The sequence below is a fragment of the Rhinopithecus roxellana genome, chromosome 6 (genome assembly GCF_007565055.1).
Source record: "Rhinopithecus roxellana isolate Shanxi Qingling chromosome 6, ASM756505v1, whole genome shotgun sequence".
Taxonomy (NCBI): domain Eukaryota; kingdom Metazoa; phylum Chordata; class Mammalia; order Primates; family Cercopithecidae; genus Rhinopithecus; species Rhinopithecus roxellana.
This window is the reverse complement of record NC_044554.1, coordinates 52,206,881-52,231,718: the sequence shown is the minus strand read 5'-3', so window position 1 is coordinate 52,231,718 and position 24,838 is coordinate 52,206,881. Positions and strand designations below refer to the sequence as shown.

At 37.9% G+C, this 24,838-nt stretch overlaps 1 protein-coding gene across 4 annotated transcripts in view; it reads right to left on the bottom strand.

Annotated features, from left to right (window-relative positions):
* The window catches only part of BRAF (B-Raf proto-oncogene, serine/threonine kinase), a 211,387-nt gene that overhangs the window by 114,443 nt on the left and 72,106 nt on the right, over positions 1-24,838 (bottom strand). For all 4 annotated transcript variants that reach the window (XR_004057859.1, XM_010359812.2, XM_030931931.1 and 1 more), the window contains exon 2: positions 11,124-11,225. Coding sequence is in view for 3 of the 4 variants with exons in the window: in XM_010359812.2 (XP_010358114.1) it covers positions 11,124-11,225 (102 nt within the window). In the remaining variant the exon portion in view is untranslated. The remainder of the gene's footprint in view (positions 1-11,123; positions 11,226-24,838) is intronic.

Genomic DNA, 24,838 nt, shown 5'->3' with positions numbered 1-24,838 from the left:
AAAACTCTATCTCTACAAAAAATACAAAAACTTGTCTGGGCATGGTGGCATGCACATATAGTCCCAGCCACCCAGGAGGCTGAGGTGGGAGGATCGCCCGAGCCCAGGAGGTAGAGGCTGCAATGAGCCAAGATCATGCCACTACACTCCAATCTGAGTGACAGAATGAGACTCTGTTTACAAAAAAAAGAAAAAAGAAAAAAGAAAAAGAAAAACATGAAGGAATAAAAGAAATGCAATTATGACCTTTTATCTCCTTTTCACCAGACACCCCCTACAGGGCAAGCTGATCTAACTATGTGCTTAGACAATCCAGAGTGGAACTCTCACCCACCAGGAGGTTGCCTCAAGAGGTAATAGTTGATCTACAACCAAAAGTATGCCTGCTAGAGTTTTCAGCCACCTCTGTGAGGTATTTTTGCCCATGAAGCCACCAACGTGACTGCCTGAGAGAGAAGGCACCGAAGGGTATATGTGGATCTTCCACCTGCTCATTTCTGCCCCCGTGTAGGCACCTTCTTTAAAAGTGCCCACTTTCTGCTCCAACAGGGAAGCAGTACCTTTAAGGCAGGAAGCCTGTACTTCTTTCCTTAAGCTAACTTTGGAATAAAAAAGTCACTTTATACTAGACTTTGCTCTTATTAATTGGACTCTGCAGGCCACAAGCAACTAAACCTGTTTTGGCTATATAACCAATACTATAAAACTCTTAAGAAAAAACACAGGAGTAAATTATCCTGACCTTTGATTAGGCAATGATCTCTCATATATGATATACCAAAAGCACAGCAACCACAGAAAATAAATTGGAATTCCATCCACATTTGAACTTTTGTACTTCAAAAGACAAAAATGAAAGAGTAGGAAAAAATAGCACAGAATGGGAGAAAGTATTCGCAAGTCATGGATCTACTATCTAGAATATATAAAGAACTCCTGGTCAGGTGCAGTGGCTCACACCTGTAATCCCAGTACTTTGGGAGGCCAAGGTGGGCAGATCGCTTGAGTCCAGGTGTTTGAGACCAGCCTGGGCAACATGGCAAAACCCCATCTCTACAAAAAACACAAAAATTGTCTGGGTGCAGTGATGCACGCCTGTAGTCCCGGTTGCCCGGGAGGCTGAGGTGGGAGGATGGCTTGAGCCTGGGAGGTGGAGGTTGCATTCCAGCCTGGGTGACCCTGCCATCTTGGTTCACTGTAACCTATGCCTCCCAGGCTCAAACGATCCTCCTACCTCAGCCTCCCGGGCAGCTGGGGCTACAGGCATCCACCACCACGCCCAGATAATTTTCGTATTTTCTGTAGAGACGGGGTTTTGCCATGTTGCCCAGGCTCGTCTCAAACTCCTGGACTTACGCGATCCGCCTGCCTCGGCCTCCCAAAGTGCTGGGATTACAGGTGTGAGCCACCATGCCTGGCCTAAAGAACTCTTACAACTCAGTAATAAAAGGACAAACCCAGTTTTTTTAAGTGGGCAGAGGATTTGAATAGACATTTCTCCAAAGAAGATATACAAATGGCGAACAAGAACATGAAAAGATGCTCTCTATTATTGGTCATTAGGAAACTGCAAATCAAAACCAAATGAAATACCAATTCACACCTACTAAGATGGCTTTAATTAAAAAACAAATGGATAATAACAAGTGTTGATGAGGATGGAGAGAAACTGTAACCCTCATACATTGCTGTTAGGAATATAAAATAGTGCAGCAACTTTGAAAAACCGTCTGGCAGTTCCTCAAAGTGTAAAACAGAGTTACCACAAGACTCAGCAATTCCACTCCTAGGCATACAGCCAGGAAAACTGAAAATGTATCTACATAAAAACTTGCACTTGAAAGTTCATGGTGGCATTATTCATAATAGCCAAAACATGTAAGTAGTCCAAATGTTCATCAGTTGACGAACGGATAAACAAAACGTGGTATATGTGTATGAAATATTCCGCCATAACAAGAAATGAAGTACTGAGACATAATACTACGTAAATAAACTTTGGAAACATTACATTAAGTAAAAGCAGCCAGTCACAAAAGGCCACATAATGTAATTCTATTTATATGAAATATTTCAACCAGCAAATCCATAAACGCAAAAAGTAGATCACTGGTTCTCAGGGTCTGCAGGGAATGACTACTAATGCATAAAGGGTTTCTTCTGGGGAGTGATAAAAATGTTTTGGAATAAGACATGGTGAATATAGTAAAAACCACTGAATCACACAGTTTTAAAAAGTTAATCATATAGTGTGTGAATTATTCTTAATTAAAATAGAAGGGAAAAATCTAAGGATCTATTTAATTTCAATGTAACGAGAAAAAGCAGTGAAATAAAAATTTTATTTTTTATCATTTAGTTAATTAAATTTAGTCTAATTATTCTTACTCACAAGATACAATGAAATCTTATAAACTGCCCATAAATGGACTGTCCTGCATTCCACAGGAAGCATCCAGCTTCCAGTATTCATTTCACTGCAGGGTTTGATAAAATGCTTCTATATTATTCTAGGTTCTATACAGACTAAAAATCAGAAAGGCTGTCAGAATGATACAGTGATTAAACGCATGGGCTGCAAATTCAGAGCGTCTAGGATTCAAACTTTGGCTACCATTTACAAGCTGTGTAACCTTGGCCACATTATTAAACCCCTCTGTGCCTGAATTGTTTCATTTATAAAATGAAAATGAGAGTACCTAAGTGTAACTCAAAGGGTAGGTGGAAGATTAAATGAACTAATATATGATTAGTACCTGATATATAGTAAGTACTCAGTAAATGTCAGGAGCTGTTACTGTCTTCATCAGTCTACAGGGGACTCCAGGATTCAACCACAAATTCTGAAGTAGTTAGGACTCAGCTGTAGGGCGATTACAGAGACAATATCCCTTCACCTCTTGGCTCCAATAAATCAAGTAGAGAAAAAAAGAATCTACTACTAGAGAAGCATCTAGCATTACATCTTACACAGAGAAGGCATTCCAATAATTTGTTGGATAAATGAATACAGAAACACTGAGAGGAAATGAAGAAACTCTGCGAACAACTTTTCAGGGTAAACTTATTTTTCTTCCTTTGGATGATGGTAGAAAAAAGGGAACCAAAGATCGACTGAGAAGACAAATTTGAAATTCTTTTTTTTTTTTTTTTTTTTTTTTTTTTTTTTTGAGACGGAGTCTCGCTCTGTCGCCCGGGCTGGAGTGCAGTGGCCAGATCTCAGCTCACTGCAAGCTCCGCCTCCCAGGTTTATGCCATTCTCCTGCCTCAGCCTCCGGAGTAGCTGGGACTACAGGCGCCTGCCACTTCGCCCAGCTAGATTTTTTGTATTTTTTTTTAGTAGAGACGGGGTTTCACCGTGTTAGCCAGGATGGTCTCGATCTCCTGACCTCGTGATCCACCCGTCTCGGCCTCCCAAAGTGCTGGGATTACAGGCTTGAGCCACCGCGCCCGGCCAAATTTGAACTTCTTTATAGAGTACTGTATCTCATATTTCACTGTAGTTATCATCAAGGGAATCAATAGAATGTTGACTGTTATCTGCCAGTAGAATATCTAGAACTGAAAAGATGGCTTTTAAATAAATTAGTGAGTGGGAAAAAGAAAATCAAGAGGATTTCTGATGGTGGTATAACCAACGTCTCTGTTTTGCTACAATGAAGAGAAGCAGCAAGAATAAGTAGTTGAAGATTTATCTTCCTATAGAAACATAAAAGGGGATTCTGTTGAAACATTATAGAATAAAATAATCATAGCACAACTTCTATTTGACAACATACAAACTAATCTGAGGAAAAATTGTGAACACTGGAAATTTTTGACTTATTAGACTCTTATTTCAGGAAGTGTAAGCATAGTCACCAGTCTAGGGGTGATAAGTGACCTCATTCTAGTCAATGAGATAAAAGAAGTTATAGAGGATTTTTGAGAAAGATTTTCCTCCTAGCAAGAGCTTAGTACACAAGAGAAGTTCTCTGTTTTCTGCTTTCTGCTTTGAGGAGTTGTATGAGGGAAAGATCTTAAAACTCTGCTGTGGTCTTGACAGAAAAGCCAAAGGGACTATAGAGATTCCACCAAGTACCTGACAACTGAGCTGTAGAACCAGTCTTACAATAACTTACCTCTATGCTTCTTACTATGTGAAAGGAAATGAAAATCCCTATTTGTTCCAGAAACTTATTCTTGAAGGGTTCTGTTTCTTGCAGTTAAAAGCATTTATAATTTTTATGGAACTGGATTTATTCCTTCATTTTTCTTGTGTTTCCTCTAAAATTTCCCATCTCTCTGCTTTTACTCTGCTTTCTAGAACATTTATCTTCCAATATTTATTTTTCAACATTTATTTATATATATACAACAGATACATATATACACATATACATACCTGTATGTCTGTATATACATATATTTTTAAAAATTTCTGGGTCGGGTACGGTGGCTCACACCTGTAATCCCAGCACTGTGGGAGGCAGAGGCGGGCGGATCACGAGGTCAGGGGATCGAGACCATCCTGGCTAACATGGTGAAACCCATCTCTACTAAAAATACAAAAACAAAATTAGCCGGGCGTGGTGGCGGGCGCCTGTAGTCCCAGCTACTAGGGAGGCTGAGGCAGGAGAATGGCGTGAACCCGGGAGGCTGAGCTTGAAGTGAGCTGAGATCATGCCACTGCACTCCAGCCTGGGCGACAGAGCTAGACTCCGTCAAAAAAAAAAAAAAAAAAGAAAAGAAAAGAAAAAATTCTGGCTATTAATCGGAGTTAGTTTAGCCTGTGCGCTCTAACACTAGCCAACAGGGGAACGACACAGCAACAGGGGCCATATGCATCAGGGATAAGAACCCCTTCCCTTTCTTTGTCCAAGTGTGCACTCACCATTGCTCCATCTATAAGGGCGCACCCTTCTACAGAAGTAACTTGCCTTGCTGAGAATTAAAAATTAAAAAAATAAAAATAAATTTCTGGTTATTGTATTTTTAATTTCTAAGAGGTCTTTCTTGTTCTCTGTTACTTTTGCTTCTTTAGTACTGCTATGAAGCAAGACTGGACTAATGGATCTTATCTCTGATGTTAATTATAGTTATTTTTAAGTTTTCTTCTATTTTCTGCACTATTTCTGAGTTTCTGTTGACCATTTCTGCTCTTGTCTTTCCTGTTGAAAGCTTTCTTTAAATATCTGGTTATTCTTAACTGTCCATTTGTATTTTAGAGTTAAGAAGTCTTAAGATGGGCCGGGCGCAGTGGCTCAAGCTTGTAATCCCAGCACTTTGGGAGGCCGAGACGGGCGGATCACGAGGTCAGGAGATCGAGACCATCCTGGCTAACACAGTGAAACCCCCCTCTCTACTGAAAATACAAAAAAATTAGCCGGGCGTGGTGGCCAGCGCCTGTAGTCCCAGCTACTCGGGAGGCTGAGGCAGGAGAATGGCGTAAACCCAGGAGGCGGAGCTTGCAGTGAGCTGAGATCCGGCCACTGCACTCCAGCCTGGGCGACAGAGCGAGACTCCGTCTCAAAAAAAAAAAAAAGAAGTCTTAAGATGTCAGTATCAACCAAAGCAATCTCCAGATTCAATGCAATCCCTGTCAAAATCCTGATGACCTATTTGTAAAAACAGAAACATCCTTTTTAAAATTCACATGGAGGCCGAGCACAGTGGCTTGTACCTGTAATTCCATCACTTTGGGAAGCCAAGGCAGATGGATCACTTGAGGTCAGGAGTTCAACACTGGCCTGGTCAACAAGGTGAAAACCCATCTCCACTAAAAATACAAAAGCTAGGCATGGTGGCAGGTGCCTGTAATCCCAGCTACTCAGTAGGCTGAGGTAGGAGAATTGCTTGAACCTGGGAGGTGGAGGTCGCAGTGAGCCAATATCATGCCACTGCACTCCAGCCTAAGTGACAAAGCGAGACTCCATCTCAAAAAAACAAAACAAAACAAAGCAAAAACCACACACATGGAATCTCAAGGGATCCTGAATAGCCAAAACAATTTTGAAAAAGAACAAAGTTGGAGAACTCACATTTCTTGATTTCAAAACTTACTACAAAGGTAGTGTAATCAAAACAGTAAGATGACAGCATAAAGACAGATATAGAGACCAATGGAACAGAGAGTACAAAAATAAACTCTTTCATATACAGTCAAATGGTTTTCGACAAGGGTGCCAAGGCCATTCAGTCTTTTCAACAAATGATGCTGAGAAAACTGGGTATCCATACGCAAAAGAATGAAGTTGGACCCTTACCTTACATCATATATAAAAATTAACTCAAAATGGATCAAAGACCCAAACGCAAGAACATTTGGGAGAAGAATGTCATGACACTGGATTTGGTGATGCTTTCTTGGATGTGATATTAAAGGCACGAGCAACAAAAACAGATAATTTGGACTTAAAAACTATAAGCAGAGCAAAAAGGGAACCCACAAAATGGGAAAAAGTTTGCAAATTAAATATCCAATAAGAACTGATATTTAGAATATATAAAGAACTATGCTCAATAACAACAAAACAAACAATCCAATTAAAAAATGGACAGAGAACTTAAATCAGACATTTCTCAAAAAAGATATACAAATGGCCAATAAGCACATAATAAAAGGCTCAACATTATTAGTCATCAGGAAAACGCAAATCAGCACCATAATAAGGTATCACTTCACACACATTAGGCTATGTTTTTTTTTGTTTTGTTTTGTTTTGTTTTGAGACGCAGTCTCATTCTGTCTCCCAGGTTGGAGTGCAGTGGCATGATCTTGGCTTACTGCAACCTCTTCTCCCGGGTTCAAGCGATTCTCCTGCCTCAGCCTCCTGAACTGCTGGGATTACAGGCACGCACCACTACACACACCTGTAATTTTTGTATTTTTTAGTAGAGACAGGATTTCATCACGTTGGTCAGGCTGGTCTCAAACTCCTGACCTCATGATCCACCCACCTCGGCCTCCCAAAGTGCTGGGATTACAGGTGTGAGCCAACGTGCTTGGCCAAGGCTGTTTTTTTAATCAACCGAAAACAGTGTTGGTAATGATGTAAAAAATTAGAACCCCGTGCGATGCCAGTAGGAATATAAAACAGGGCAGGTGCTAAAGAAAAAGGTGTGGCAACTCCAGAAAAAATAATCATAAAATCAACATGTGATCCTGCAATTCTACTCCTGGGTATATACCCCAAAGAAGTAAAAGGAACTCAAACAGATACTCGTACACCCATGTTCACAGCTTTATTGATAATAGCCAAAACTTGGAAGCAACCCAAGTGTCCATTGATGGATGAATGGATAATCAAAATGTGGTAAATATATACAATGGATTATTACCCAGCCTTAAAACGGAAAAAAATTTTGCTATATGCATTATCCTTGTTGCAACATGGACAAACCTCAAAGACATTAAGCTAAATGAAATGAGCCAGTCACAAAAGGACAAATAAATGATTCCATTAATATGAAGTTCCTAGAGTAGTCCAATTCATAGATCAGAGACAGAAAGTAGAACGGTGGTTGTTAGGAACTAGGGAAAGAAGGAAATAGAGATTTGGTGTTTAATGGCTAGAGAGTTTCAGTTTTGGATAAAATTTCTAGAGACGGATGGTGGTGAAGGTTACACAAAAACATGAATGGACTTAATGACATAGAACCATATACTTAAAAATGGTTAAAATGGTAAATTTTGTTAGGCATATTTTACCCCAATGAAAAAATAAAAAGTGTTAAGGAATCTTAAATGGCAGATTAGAAACCTGCAGAATGGTGGGTCTCAGTGAGTAATCAGTAGATCTGGCTCTTCACTGATGGGCCTTCAAATATCAGTATGTACAGGTCTTTTCTCTTGGGCTGGTGAGAGTCCATTCATAGTATATGAAATAGTGATGGCCAGGCACGGTGGCTCACGCCTGTAATCCTTAGCCCTTAGGGAGGCTGAGGCAGGTGTATGACTTCAGTTCAGGAGTTTGAGACAAGTCTGGCCAACATGCCAACACCTGTCTCCACTAAAAATACAAAAATTAGTCAGGAGTCATGGCGCACACTTGTAATCCCAGCTACTCAGGATGCTGAGGCAGGAGAATTGCTTGGACCCAGGGGACCCAGGACAGAAGGCTGCAGTGAGCTGAAATTGTGCTACTGCACTCCAGCCTGGGCAAAAAAACGAGACTCCATCTCAACAAAAAATAAAAAAATTAAAATGGTGATAAGTGCAATGTTCTAAAAATCATTTATATATTCATTGTCTATATCTCCCTCCCCTCAATAAAACACAAGCTTAAAAAGGCGGAGATTGTTGGCCATTTTTTAAAAAATTGCTATTCCCGGCCAGGCGCGGTGGCTCACGCCTATAATCCCAGCACTGTGAGAGGCCAAAGTGGGCAGATCACCTGAGGTCAGGAGTTTGAGACCAGACTGGCCAACATGATGAAATCCCATCTCTATTAAAAATACAAAAATTAGCTGGGTATGGTGGTGCATGCCTGTAATCACAGCTATTTGGGAGACTGAGGTAGGAAAATTGCTTGAACCTGGGAGGTGGAGGTTGCAGTGAGCCGAGATCGTGCCACTGCACTCCAGCCTGGGAGACAGCAAGACTCCATCTCAGGGGGAAAAAAAAAGAAAGAAATTTGCTATTCCCTAAGGCCTAGAACAGAACAAGATGAATCAACTATTTATAGAATTCTTAGTATCTGTATCAGGAACTATGTTATTTCATAATTATAAACTCAATTAATCCTTAAATTACCCAAGGTGTGATATTATTCCCACTTTACTAATGAGGTGGGATATAAGAAGGCTGGATATCTTGAGTACAGAAACTAAGCCACAGTTGGGATTCAAACATGAAGTCTGTATGACTCCACGGCTCATCGTAATCATTATATTATACTGCCAACTTCAGTGTGTGTATATGTACATGCATATATGCATACATTTGCATACTACATACATATAATACACACACACTGTATAGCACAAGCCCCCAAGAATAAAAATCTGTTTTACCACAAGCTAATAATATAATCTGGGAGTTAAGGTCTGATGTATGCTGTCCTAGTCAGATTTAATTTTAATAAGTAGTTCAATTTTGTGTGTCTAATTCTAAAGAACCAACCAAAAAGACTATATCTAATAAAAGGTCCATAAATTATGTTACAAAGAATGGCTATGGCTGAAGGGAATAGAAATAGCCCAAATAAGAAAAGCTGTCTGGGAGGTGAGGGTGGGGGAAGACAGGACAACGTCAAGATAAAGGTAGAATAAGATAGAGATCAAGAGCACAGATCTGACTTACATCTGCCTTCTTCCCCTAACCAGCAGCGTCACCTGAATCAAGTTACTCAACCTCTCTCTGTTTTTTCACTTGTAAAATGGGAATAACAAAAATATCTAGTACCTAGTATGTTGCTCAAAGTAACTATAAAAAATGAATTAAGTAATAAAATGCATTTAACACAGTACTGGGCACAGAATAAGAAGCTCTAAGGTTTGTTGTTGTTAGTGATCAGTCTTCAAATAGTAAAAAGCCTGAAGATATATGTGAGGAGGGGGCGGTGACTCACTGCTATAGTGGGACCTAGTTACTGATGCAAATGAATTACATCTCAGCATGGGTTCAAAGGCTCCAAGACACAGAAATGGTTGGAAGAAAATTTGCTGGTTATATTGTCTAATTCTGGTTAATAAAAAATTGCCATTCTCATTAGGAGTACTTGCTTCCTTATGACACCTTTGATCAGCCTCCTAATAATATATGTATAGAAGACAGCACAGGACATTAGGAAGTACACTAACTGGTAATGAGAAATAAGAATTCTAGTCCTAGCTTTGATATTAACTACAAGTGTGATCTGGGATAAGCCATATGAAGAGGAGGAGAAAAAAACAGCATATTAGCTGTTATTTCCAAACTTCCAAGTTTACTTTAGAAATATAAACTTATTTTCTCATCAAATACTTAAGACTTAACTTGTCCTTCAAAAAGTAATTAAATAACTAAGTTAGAGATTTAGTTTACAAGTCTTTCAATCTGTGCTTAAAAACCTCTGGTATTTGCAGCCAAATGGCAACCTGATCATTTCTAATTTAGAGTTCTTCATCTCCTTGCATCACTAGTGATGATAGCTGAGCCAGCTTTTATAGACAAAGGGGGTGTAGGGTAGTGGTGAGTAGTATGGGCTCTAGAGCCTTACCACCTAGATTCTGTAACACCTTGTTGGCTGTGGAGTCTGACTACATAAGAAAACTAATGCTAAGAAAGCTCATCTGTGATTACAACAGCACCTACTAACTCATAGGATTAATGAATATAAATTTACAATTATGCTCAAGGCTTGACACAAACCTCAAGGCACTATTAAATAGTAAACCTAAACAATGTTGAGCTATTTAAAAGTTATAAATTTTACCTATAAGGAAGCAGAAACCAATTTTGGGGAGACTCATTCTGGAAAAAATATTTTACAAAATTGCTTCATTTTCCAATATGGTAAACTGGTTTGCTGAGCTCCAAAACAGTGTGCTTTCTCTTTAAAAAAAAAAAAAAAATTGGCCGGGCACAGTGGTTCACAACTGTAAATCCCAGCACTTTGGGAGGCCGAGGTGGGTGGATCACAAAGTCAGGAGTTCAACAGCAGCCTGGCCAATATGGTGAAACCCCGTCTCTGCTAAAAACACAAAAATTAGGTGGGCCTGGTAGTGCGCACCTGTAGTCCCAGCTGCTCAGGAAGCTGAGGCAGGACAATCGCCTGAAGCTGGGAGGTAGGGGTTGTAGTAAGCCGAGACTGTGCCACTACACTCCAGCCTGGGCGACAGAGCGAGACTTCGTCTCAAAAAAAAAAAAAAAAAAAAAAATTAATTTTTTAAATTTTAATTAAACAGAGTAATACCTTGAAATTGATATGACTTCCCCCTTAGTTCTGATGTTTTCTAAATTATAAAATACATGTTTATTATAACAAGTGACACAAAACAAGATTAAGAAGTATAATACAGGCAAAGCTAATTCTCTCTTCCCAAATCTATTCCTAATCCCACCCCCTAAAATAATTAAGATTATCAGTACAAATGTTTTTACAAGTTCATTTTTTTCTTTTCAAAATTACTACAGATATGATTGATACTCAAAAGCTTACCTCCAGATATATTGATGGTGGATTATGCTCCCCACCAAATTTGTCCAATAGGGCCTCTATATGTTCCTGTGTCAACTTAATCATTTGTTTGATATTCCACACCTAAAAAATATTTTAAAAGAATTCAAATAAAAATCACTTAGGATATGAATTAGAAATATTTTAACGTAGACAACTACATCACAGTAACTGCCAGTGTTCCTCAAATTTTGAGCTTCGAGATCATTTAATATAGTGGTTTTTCTTTTATTATTAAACATCTTTAAATTTTTTTCTACACTAGTAATACAACGTATTCTCAACTATAAAAGATTCAAATAATACATGAATATTCAGAATAAACCATGAAATCTCTCTTCATCTTCCTCACATTCTCAGGCCCCCTTTCAAAAAGGTGAAGTTCTGTTTATGGTTTGGTGAGCAACCTTCCATGTCTCCCCTTTACTCATGGAAAAAACATAAAGACATACGTATATGAAATGTACAAATATAATTAAATACCATATATAAAATACTTTTAACACTTGCTTTTTTCACGGAGTAATAATAATGCCTCAGAAGTCTCTCCACATAAATATGTATATATTTTACTCCCTAATGGTTATATAGCATTCATTTCATAGCATTGCACTGCTTATTTCAACAGTCTCTAAACTTCAGTGGTATCCAGGGGTTACGTGGGCATAGACAATTTTAAGAGAATTTGCAGATCCTCAAGTTTTATCTGTATGTTCCCTGATTGATCTGCTTAAGAACTGGTTCTCCTTCCCTAGTTCCTCTTTTAAAATAATTATTTTCCACTTTATAAAAGAAAGGCAAAGGTCTTTTCCACCTCAAATACTACTAAGATGCATCATTCTGAGATGTATAAATTCCAAAGTACCTAACAAATAGACAATTAAAAGGGGGAAATTCCTTGAGAGAAAAGGGGAAAAAATTAAGAGCAGGACCATATTTTATCAGTGAAACAAATCTGTGGTAAGGCTCCAAGCCTTACCCATCTATCCAGCCAGCCAGACTAAAATCCAGAAGTTTAGTGGTTATTAAATGGCACATATTAGCATATTTGTTTTAAGATAAATAAGTCATCAGGTTTTTTTCTTTCTTAACAAAAAAGAAAAACAGTCCAATCTCTCTGGTTTGATAGTGAGAACTGGCTATCAGGTTATATGGCAGATTCTATTTCTAAGTTGAATGATCTAAATCTGCAGCTTAAAGGCTTGTCCAAAAAATATATTTAACATAAATATAATGCACAGTAGAAATTATGATCTTTTAAACTATTCAAAGTAATACACAATAGAAATTATGGCCTTTTGAACTATTCAAAGTTATAATGAAAAAACGTGAGATATCAATTTTTAAATGTACAGGAAAATAAATGGAAAAAAAAAAGTGTTCCAAATCTCTTGGTTTATTTAATAATTGCCTTAATAACGGACATTTAGATTATTCGATTTCCTCAACATCAAACAATACTTCAAAAAATAGTTCAGAACTGCTTTTCAGAGTAAAGGTGCAAGTTTTATTTTTTGGCATCTAGGTACAGGATTCCAAGATTGAAGGATATACCTATTTTAAAATTTAATATACATGCCAAATGGTCTTCCAAAAGAAGAAATGTATCAAGTCAAGTCCCTATCTGCAGGGTATAAGTCCACTCCTTTCCCCACAATCTCACCAACACCCAGCATAATCACACTTCTAAACTTCTGCCAATCTGAAAGGGAAAAGGCAAACATGTTTTAATTTGTATTTCTTACAAAGTTGAGCACTTTTCATACTTACTGGCCATTTGAGATTTTGGAAAATTTCCTATACTGTACTCCCTTTTATTCTATTGAGTTGTTTTTTCCATATTCATTTATAGATAGTCTTTATTCTGGATATTAATCTTTATTCTTCTACAAATGTTAAGGTCTTTCAATTGTTTTTCACGACTCTTGTCATATCAAGTCTTGCTACTCAAAGTGTGGTCCACAGACCAGAAGCAGCAGCATCTTCTGAAAGATTGTGAGAACAGCAGAAGCTGGCCTGGCACAGTGGCTCACATCTGTAATCCCAACACTTTGGGAGGCCGGGGCAGGTGGATCACTTGAGCCCAGGAGTTCACAACCAGCCTGGGCAACATAGCAAAACCCCATCTCTATAAAAAATACAAATATTAGCTGGGCATGGTGGTACCAGCCTGTAGTCCCAGCTACTCAGAAGGCTGATGTGGGAGGATTACCTGAGCCCAGGAGGTTGAGGCTGCAGGGAGCCGTGACTGCACCACTACACTCCAGCCTGGGCAACAGAGTGAGATTCAGTTTCTACCGCCGCCCCACAACCTGCCAAAAAAAAAAAAAAAAAAAAAAAAAACCAGCAGAAGCTCAAGCTCCATCTCAGATCTACAGAACTTTAACAAAATGATTCATATGCATATTAAAGTCTGAGAAGCAAGGATAGAGGTTCCAAATTGTTTTTCCAGTCAGGTATTTCAATATTTTCTTTCACGATGCCTTTGCTAATTTCTCGTATCTCCAAAAAGTGTTAGATGGCTTCTTTTATCAAGCTACACTTACTCCCTAGGTGATCTCATCCAATCTTGTATCTTTATATGCCAGCTATGAACTGATGATGCCCAAAATTTAAAATCCAACTCTATCTTTTCCTCTCAACACCAGATTCCTAACTGCCTGCTGAATATGTCTACTAGCATACCTAATAAGCATTTCAAACTTAACATGTTCAAAGACTAACTTCTGATCTCCCCCATCAACCCCACAAAACTTGTTTTTCCTAGTCTCTTTACCTCAAAAACGATTAAGCTCCATTCTTTGAGTAAACCCAAAACTTCAGCATCATCCTTGACTCTTTTCTCATATCTGACAATCCATCTCAATCCATCTCCAGATCAAAAGATATGTAGATATTAGTCACCTTCTCTACCACTACCATCCTGGTCTAAGCCATCTTCATTTCTCTCTTAGTTTATTACAACAGTTTCTGAAATGGCCTCTCCTGTTTCACACCTAGAATGGAACAGTAGCTGTTCTTCAAAAACTATAACTGCAGGCCATGCATGGTGGCTCATGCCTGCAATCCCAGCACTTTGGGAGGCTGAGACGGGAGGATCGCAACATAGTAGGACCCTGTCTCTACAAAACAAAACAAAACAAAAAAAATTAGCCAGACGTGGTGGTGTGTGCCTGTGGTCCCAGAGGCTGAGGTGGGAGGATCGCTTGAGCCTGGGAAGTTGAGGCTGCAATGAGCTGTGATCACATCACCCCAACCTAGGCAACAGAGTGAACCCCATCTCAAAAACAAAACTATAACTGCAGATCACATGTCATTCCCTTGCTCAAAACCCTCCACTGGCTTCCCCAATAAAAATCACCAAAGCCATGATCTGGCCCTTTGCTATTTGTCTATCTTCATTTCTTACTGTTCTCCCGTCACTCATCCCTCTCCAATCACACTTGGCCTCACTGAACAAGCCAAGTATACTCCCAATGCAGGACTTGTGAATTTACTATTCCTTCTGCCTGGAATGCTCTTCCCCTAAGATTTCTATAAGGTTTGCTATCTTATCAAGTTAATTCATCTCTTTATCCCAGTGTCACCTTATCAATGAAGCATTCTCTTACCTTCTCATTTAGAAAGCCTCTATCCCTCCCATTCCTTAGAGGCACAGAGTCAGTTATACCCTTTGTTAATTTTATTTGTTCCATAGCATATGCAACCACCTTACTATATATATTTTATGTGTTTATTTTGTTAGTGGTGTGTGTCTTCCCCACTCCCCAACAGAAAGTCCAGGAGAGTATGGGTTTTTGTCTTATTTTTTCTGATTTATCCCCAGAGCCTAGAACAGTGCCTAGCATACAATAAGCACTCAAACATATATTTGTTTAAAAAAAATGAATACTTTATTTATTTTTAAAACAGGGTCTCTGTCTCCCAGGCTGGAGTGCAGTGGCACAATCTTGGTTCACTGCAGCCTCAGCCTCCCTGGCAACAATCCTCACACCCCAGACTCCCAAGTAGTTGGGACTACAGGCGTGCACCAGCACACCTGGCTAATTTTTGTATTTTTAGTAGAGATGGGGTTTTGCCACATTGTCCAGGATGGATCTTTCCTTAGGGCATCCCTCTATGACGTGCTCACTGATCAACTGGACAAAACTGTTTTCTAAGTCATAATTTGATAACACAGAGTTGATTATGTTTTCCATGTCTATTAGCTACTTTAAGATCAGAAACATTTTCTTTTTATGTCCCCTCATGACTTATTTTGGTGTCTTAGTCATAATAGGTACTCAATTAAAGCTGAAGATTTAAGCTGGTTTCAGAAAAGAGTAAGAAAGAAAACAAGTCATCCTAGTTCAGTGATCCTTTCTTAGGTCCAGTAAATTCAGGACGGTATTACCCACACTCCCTTTTTTTTTTTTTTTTTTCAATAAAAACTTATATGTAGTTAGCATAAAGAACTATTTCTCCCAAGGGATGGGAGAGGGAAAGTGGGGGAAAATAATCAGAGATGAGAAATGAAGAGAATGAGTTGATTAGAATAAAATTTTCTTTCTGAGATATAAAAAAATGGTAAGATTGGGCCGGCAGTGGTGGCTCACACCTGTAATCCCAGCACTTTGGGAGGTTGAGGTGGGTGGATCACTTGAGGTCAGGAGTTCCAGACCAGCTGGCCAACATGGTGAAACCCCGTCTCTATTAAAAATACAAAAATTAGTCGGGCGTGGGGGCGTGCACCTGTAATCCCAGCTACCCAGGAGGCTGAGGCAGGAGAATCACTGGAACCCGGGAGGCGGAGGTTGCAGTGAGCCGAGATCGCGCCATTGCACTCCAGCCTGGGTGACAAGAGCAAGACTCCGTCTCGAAAAAAAAAAAAAAAAAAAAGAAAGAAAGAAAAAAGAGAAAAAGAAAATAAGATTGGTTAGGTATAGTGAGGCCAGACCGTGAGTGTCTGGAAATTGGGTTTTTTATCTCCCCAAAGAAGAGTAATTTTATATCCAAAGAATAAACAGAAGTCACAATGACCCTTGTTGGAATTTTAAAGAATCGGTTTGGGAGAGAAAAGTCTTTCAGAATCTCCAGAGGAGTTACAGAAAGAACTTTGATGACTCTTATAAAATAGATACATTAAAAAATAGAATACGATACTGAAAAGCTAACAGTAGGTACATAGTTAAAACATCTTCTTGGGAAAAAAACGAAAATCTGTTGCCACAATCCTAAAAGGGAGATGAAAAAATTAAAACTAAAAACTTCAAGAAAGTTACTAAAAGATCTCCTCTCCTGTTTTAATCTCTTCAGTAGACCACAGCTATTACAGCCAAGCAAGCTCAGTAAATAATTGATCATTTTTAGTGACTTTACAAATGGCAAAACTCCTTCTCCAAAAAAAAAAAAAGGCTGAGAATTAAAAAAAAAAAATCCTAGAAGATGCCCATGTTAAAATATAAATGCAGACAAACTGCTACGGAAGGACATAAAGGGGAGTTATGGCACAAAAAAAACCCTACAGCCATTGGCTCCCCTCATCCCTTAAAGAAAATGTAATTAAAATAACAATTAGTAATAGGTGATTTTATATATATATATATATATTTATATATATGAATATCTTCTAAATTAAGAAGCTAGCAAAACCTAGATGTTAAAACTCAACAAAGATAACATAAAAAAAACAAAACAAAACAAAAAAAACAAAAAAACCAGGCCGGGTGCAGTGGCTCATGCCTACAATCCCAGCACTTTGGGAGGCCGAGGCCAGGAGTTCGAGACTAGCCTGGCCAACAAGACAAAAGCCTTTCTCTACTAAAAGTACAAAAATTAGGTGGGTGTGGGTGTGCACCTGTATTCCCAGTTACTTGGAAGGCTGAGGCAGGAGAATCTCCTGAACTTGGGAGGCGGAGGTTGCAGTGAGCTGAGATCACGCCACTATACTCCAGCTTGGGTGACAGAGCAAGACTATCTCTAAACAAACAAACAAACCAAACATAAAATAATCCAAACTGTGAAGAAAGGCATCAAACTCTTAAATTCATATATATGATATATAAACATATATAACAGTATATATAAAAATATATATATTAAAAGCAAGATTAATTAATTAGGAATCCAGTAACATAATACTTAATAGGTCAAAGGAGAAAACTACAGGACCAGCCTAAAAGATTCCAAGAAACAAATAATTGTTACAAAAGGTGGGGTTGGGGGAGGAACAGAGTGGGGGGAGGAACAGAGGGAGGGAAGGAAGAGACAGAAGTGGTCCCAAAATTTCAAGAAAATGGTTGAAAGAATCACAGTACTGAAAGCAAGGAGGCCAGAACCATCAACCATTTAGTTGGAAAAATTCAGAACATTCCTGAAAAACAGAAAACGAATATAATCAGTTTGACAAAGAAATCAAAGCTAATAAACTGCAGACCAAAACACAAAAGTAAATTTCTACTAAGATAACTCTGGAAGAAGAGCAAGCTTAAAGACAACACATATAAGAAGGAAGCATGAGGAAACTATTATAAAGACTTGAGTTTTGAATCATACAGTCATCAAATTAAAACCGTAGGTAATGTAAAACAGATTACTGCTGAAGAGAGAATTAAAGAACTAGAAGGTGACTCAGAAAATTAGCCAAAAGGCAGAGATAAATGGATGGAAAATATGAAAGACATGAAGCACAGAATGAGTTAATCTGGGAGGTAAACAGGGAATAGGGGAGATATTTGAACAGAAACTGGCCATAAATTTTCCAAAACAGGTGAAAATAAAAAAATTCAGTTCTTAAAGTCAACCAGAAAGAAAAGACAAGTTAGATTGATGGCATACTTCTCAACATCAGTAAAAGAAGCAGGAAGACAATGAACTGATGTTAAGATGCAAGAAGAAAATAACTAACAACTTAGAAAAAGGAAACTGAATCAAGAAGTAGTATCAAAGAAAGAATGGCATGAGAGGGCTGAATAGTGGCTCCCCCACCAAGATAACTAAACATATACCAAGACTCAGAAGAACCTGTAAATGTTATCATATGTGGCAAAAGGAACTTTGAAGACATGATTAAGTATTGTGAAACAGGGAGATTATTCTGGAAATCTGGGTAAGCCCTAAATGTAATCGACAAGCATACTTACAAGATGGAAATAAAGGGGAATTTTACTATAGTTGATTAGGTGATATAAAAACTCAGCAGAGAAAGATATGAAGATGCTACACTGCTGACCTTGAAGATGGAGGAGGTGGCCATAAGCCAAGAAATACAAGGAGTGCAGGTCTAGAAGCCGGAAAAGGCAATAAATCAGATTTTTCCTTATTCCCTCTAGAGAGAGCAAAGCCTTGCTGATACCTTGATTTTTGCCCAGTAAAACAAACTCATTCCGGATTTCTGACCTCTAGAAATGTAAGAGAGTACATTTGTGGTGTTGTAAGTGACCAAGTTTGTTGTTATTTATTATTGCAGACATAGAAAATGAACATAGATGGAGAATCTAGAGACTAATACACATGAAAGCAAACCTAAATAAGCATTTAGGTTTTATTAATAAGTTTATTAATAAGCATATTAGGTCTTAACAAAATAAGCATATTAGATTTACATAAAAGTAACAACAAAACAATGACTACATGAATGGGGGAAAGGGCCCACATTACAGCATTTCAAAACCTATCTATTATTATTCCAGAAGAGAGATCTAGGAACATCTTGTGCCAGATATCAGAACAACATCAGAGGCCAGGGTGAAGGGACTCCTACTGACCAAATTTGGAGATTTTCAGCAAAAAAATAAAAATAAAAAATAAGTACCGTAATTGACCATAACAGATGGTATACAAAAACAAACAAACAAAAAAATTCATAATTCCATAAAAATTAAAAAGGTAGGAGAGCATTTGCTTACACTGTAGGTGACTATTACACCCTTAGAAAACCAAACTTTAAATGAAAAAAATTATGCATGTATCCTGCCTTTTTAGGAAAAATTAGTTATTCCCACTTGATATAGGGAAATGCTTCTTTACAAAAGAATGCCAGCTAATATAAAATAATTGGTTCAGAAAAGGATCAAAGGATGCTAAAATCATTAGGAGGAAAGCTGATTTAGAACAGGATACTTACATAGTGCCAAAGTATTTTCCCACATATTAAAGATGAAGGGGAAAACATACCTTCAAGTGGCTTAGAACCATTAATAGTGGAACAAACCAACATATGCCTCTGGATGTGATGCAACATGAGACATCACCCATGAAGTATACATGCAAAACATTGAAACTGAATCTAATCAAGCCTTTATACTTAACTTCTAGTTTAGAAGAAATACAGGGAATAGAGAAACATGCTAAAACTACTACAATGAAATAATCAAAAATAGATTGTGGGACATTCTATAAGACACTTTTCTTCTCTTTGAAAGTCAAAGTGTTGGCAATCAGACTAATCCAAAATGTGGCACATTCTAAGACAATTGTCCTGGACTCTTTAATAAATCATTTCATGGGAGAACAAAACAGTAGGTGGCCAGTTTAAGACTAAAAGATAACTACTACTAAACGACAACAAACAATTCAGTGCATGCACAAGTGGATCTTAGTTTAGGGATGGAAGATAGCTGTAAGAGACATTCTTGGGACAACCACGGAAATTTGAACACATATCAGATGTAAGATGATGGAGTTGTTAATCTTCCTAGATATGCTATTTTGGTCAAATGAAATAATTTCCTTTTTCTTAGGAGATATATATACAGTAAAATGTTAACAATCATTGAATCTTGGTAGTATAGGTAGTGTTCATATAAGTGTTTATATAAATATATAGAGAGACAGGCATAAGAATCAGAAATGTAGAGACAAAAAACTTATTTGTAGGAAACATGCTATCTACAGAAAAATCCAAGAGAATCCACAAACCATGAGGGCTAATACCTATTAACTATAAAAACTAAGGGAAGAGTTTAGCAAGGTTTGTTGGATATAAAATCAAGGACATAAAATTACATGGTGTTCTAACACATTAGCCAGAGTCAACAAAAAAAAGATACTTCTCATGATAGCAACACTATAAAGAATCTAGAAGAAAAGTCTAACAAAAGATTCCCAAGACTTTTGTGACAGGAACAACAAAATAATGTGCAGGTGCATAAAAGACTACTAAGAAGAGAAACAGATTCAGTTGACTCTAGAGGTTTCCAACCCTGTTTTGGTAGCTTATCAAAAAGCTGGCTCAGCAGGTCTGAGTTTACTTAATGCAAGAAAAGGCTGATCAGCCACAGAGTACCGACGGCTTTCCCGTCCTCATAAGGCCATTTCATCAACCTCAAAGCTCCAATTATTACATAGGAGCCCTTTCCACAGTACATTGTTCTAGCTGTGTCTGGTCAATGCACACATCTACATGGGGACAACAGACCTTAGGGAATTGTGTGTGCCTTAATACTTTATTTTTCTCCACTAAACCTTATTTCACATTACACCAAATGACATGCATGTGTGCATGCAGATGTGTTCCCCTTCACTTGACCAAGACCTACACAAATATCCTTTATGGGAAGATTCAATATTATAATGACGTCAACTTTCCACAAATAAATTCAGTGTAGTGAAATAAACAAAATTCCAAAAATAATTTTTCCTCCATGGAACTTGAAAAACTGATTCTAATTTTTTTTTTTTTTTTTTTTTTTTTTAAGATGGAATCTCGCTTTGTCACCAGGCTGGAGTGCAGTGACATGATCTTGGTTCACTGCAACCTCCACCTCCTGGGTTCAAGTGATTCTCCTGCCTCAGCCTCCCGAGAAGCTGGGAATACAGGTGCATGCCACCGTGCCCAGCTAATTTTCTGTATTTTTAATACAGACGGGATTTCACCATGTTGGCCAGGATGGTCTCAATCTCTTGACCTCGTGATCCACCCACTTCAGCCTCCCAAAGTGCTGGGATAACAGGCGTGAGCCACCGCGCACAGCCTGATTGTAAAATTTTTATGAAAGCACTGTATAGTAGTAGCCTTTGACTATTTTGAATAATAAGGAGGGTAAGACTGGTGTTACCAGGAAAACAAGACTTACAGAGAAATGATACTAGCATACAGACAGAAAGACCAAAGGGACAGAATAGAGGGCTCAGAAACAGAGGCACAGGTATTTATTTACACAGCATACGGTTCACGTTGGCATTATAATTTAGTGGGGAACAGAATGGACTATATAATAAATATTGCCAGGGTAAGTGGCCATCCTTTTGGAAAAGGTCAACTAATCCAAAAGAAAATGGGCAAAATACTTATGAATAGGTAGTTCACTATAGGGAATTCAGAATATCTAATAAACACATAAAATAAATGACCTCATTAGTAATCAAAGAAATACAATGAAAAACCAGGCCTGGTACAATGGCTCATCCCTGTAATCCCAGCACTTTGGGAGGGCAAAGTGGGAGAAATGCTTGAGGCCAGGAGTTCAAGACCAGCCTGTGCAACATGGCAAGACTGTATCTCTAGAAAAAATTTTTAAAAATCAGTTGGATGTGGTACCGCATGCCTGTACTCCCAGCTACCAGGAGGCTGAGAGGCTGAGGTGGGAGGATTGCCTAAGTCCAGAAGTTTGAGGCTACAATAAGACCGGAATGCATTATTGCACTCCAACTTGGGCGACAGAGCAAGACCTTGTCTCAAAAAAATACATACATACATATGAAAAATCAGTGAGACTGCAAAAAAATTGGGCCTAATAATACAAAGAGTGGTAATCATGTACATGCAGCAACAAACACTACCATATTCTACATGGGGTATAATATAAATATTTGAGAGTAAATTGGCAGTATCTAGAGTAAAGCTAAGGATAAACATATCCTATCATGTAGCTACTTACATTCACATATGTACAAGCTATTTTCACTGCAGCAATGTTTGTAAAAGCAAAAAACTAGAACCAACTCAAATGTGCCCTAAGAGAGAAAAAATGGCAAACTGGTATATCTGTATAACAAAATACCACATATTAAGTCAAAACAAAAAGCTAGCGCTATATTTATCACATGAATACATCGCAAAAACATAGTATTGATGAAAAAGCAAGTTTCAGGATACATACAACTTTAAAATGTCAACAATCTACAGAAAAATATTTTCTTTTTAAAAAAGGAAACAGGCTTTATCCCAGCAAACAGTTTGCAAACCGTGGAGACGTACCTTGGTATAAAATAAAGGCAGCTTCTGAGAGAACAAAGAAAAGGGGTTGTCATTTACAGAGAAAGTTCACAGTCAGGTTTCCACTCTGGTCCACTATACAAATGAGGGGGTGCAAACTTGTTCAGTTCTGATTGGCTGAGGCAGGTCACAGTGTATGTTAGGTCCGAAAGGCCAAATGGTATTTTCTGGTAGCTGGTGTTTCAGGTGGCATAAATAGGAACAGACAGCTATGAAAGTCCTAAAGTTACTGGGTGTGTAGGTTTTCCAGGAATGCAGAGTACACATGTGATCTCTACATGTCTGCAAATGATCACATGGCTCTATTTTGAATTTGGACTGTTAGCCACTCAGGATCTGTATTAAAGGGTTGGTTCTTTCAGGGTTCACAAAAACATGCAATCAATGTTCTAGATTGTTTGTGGATATATACCCACAGCAAAAGTATTTGAAATGTGCATAGGCACGATAAACAGTAAATTCAGGACAATGGTTACTTCTGAAAAGGCAGAAAGGGCAGGGAAAAGTATCAAAGTAAGCCTGTAAGGTGCTATAGCTGTGTCTATAATTTTTTGGTTTCTAAAAATCTGAAGCATATATAAGACAATTCAACAAAACTGAGTTAATAAGTACACAGTTATTATATTATTCCCTACACTTTCCTATATACTTGAAGTAGAAAGGAAAAGTAGGAAGGAAAGAGGGAAAGAGGGAAGATACTGAAGGAGGAGGATACTAAGTAAGTTAGCTAGCTCCTTCCAGAAATAAACATACTAAAGCTGTCCTTACTTTTGTAACTGGGGTGGCCTTAAGTCTGCCTCTTAAAATCCCTGCACCCTGGAGGAAAGCCAGTCAGTGAATACACAACACTTGTAGTCATTTCCCATTTAGAAAAGAATCCTAGACCTATAAAACTGCAAAGTTCTTCTAACAATTTAGTCCTTATTCAAAAACAAGAATCACGAGACACTATGAATATCCAACGGGAGGAAAGAAAGAGATCACAATGAACAAACAGAATAAACAGACAAGGAGAGAACTGAAATATTATTATTAAGAAAACATTTGAGAAGGGGTAAATAACAGAAGTAGTATTGATAAAGATCATAGTAGTGATATGTAATACAAAGAAATGTACCAGAAGGTAGAGAGGTGAAAAAAGAGAGAGCAAGAGAGAGAGAAAGAAATGGGTGATACAAGTAAAAAGTTGAAGAGATATAAAGAATACACTTGGGAAGTTCAAAACACATTTAATAAGAGTTCTAAATGAAGAAAATAGAAGAAATAAAGACGATGCTAAAAATATTTGGAGTTAAAACACCAATGGTCTGAGTAAAAGGGCTCAGTGAGGCTAAGGCAGATGAGTTAAAAGACTAATATCTACATAAATCCTAGTTTACATAATTAAATTCCAGAAATTCAAAACAGAAAACTCTAAAAGCTTCCTATAACTAGAATTAATTTGGCATCAGATTTTTCATCAGCAACATTAAAAGACAATGAAGACGGAAAGTAGATTACTTGTTGACTTAAAGTTGGGGGGTAGGTGAATTGGTGGGAACAGAGAATGACTGCTAATAAATCCAGGGGTTTCGTTTCTGAGTGATAATATTCTACAATGGACTGCGGTGATGGCTATACAACTCTGTGAATATATTAAAAACCACTAAATTGCACATAGTATGATATATGATTTATGCCTCAATAAAACTGTTATTTTTTAAAAGATAGTGGAATAATGTCTTCACTATCTGGGCAAAAATGACTATGAATCTGGAATTTTACATCCAGGCAAGCATGAGGGCAAATGAAAACCTTTTTGGACATGTTAAGTTCTCAAAAAATTTACTTCAATAGGAATCATCCATCTGAAAACACTTCTATCTTTTGACCTATCAATTAAACTCCTAGGAATTTTACCAATCTCTCACAAAAAAGAGTAGGCCTCTCGTCCCAGCATTTATAAAGATAAAACAAATGATTCCCCAGGTAAAAAAAAAAAATTAACTGATTTTTTAAGGCACTATTTTTACATATAACAAAACAAACACAAAACTGACATGAATAAGTTGGTCCAAAAACAATAAAAAATGATAGGAAATATACCCCACAAAAAGCCATGTTTCCAACTAGAAAGTTAAAGATAGTGATTGTGGCTATCTGGTAAGCAAGGGGAGAGTAGAAACAAGATGGATATCAGAAAAATTAGGCAAGATGCCAGGTTGTGAAGGGTCCTGAAAGCCATGGAAAATAGAGTTTTATTTTTATTCTAAAACCAATGAGAATCTAAAGTTTCAAAAACAGGTACCTGTGACATAATCTGATTTATATTTTAATTACTAACAATTTACTTCTGATATGGTTTGGATCTGTGTCCTCACCCAATCTCATGTCAAACTGTAATCCCCAACGTTGGAGGTAGGGCCTGGTGGGAGGTGACTAGATCATGGGGGTGGATTTTTCATGAATGGTTTAGCACCATCTTCTTGATGCTGTCCTTTTGATGAGTGAGTTCTCAAAA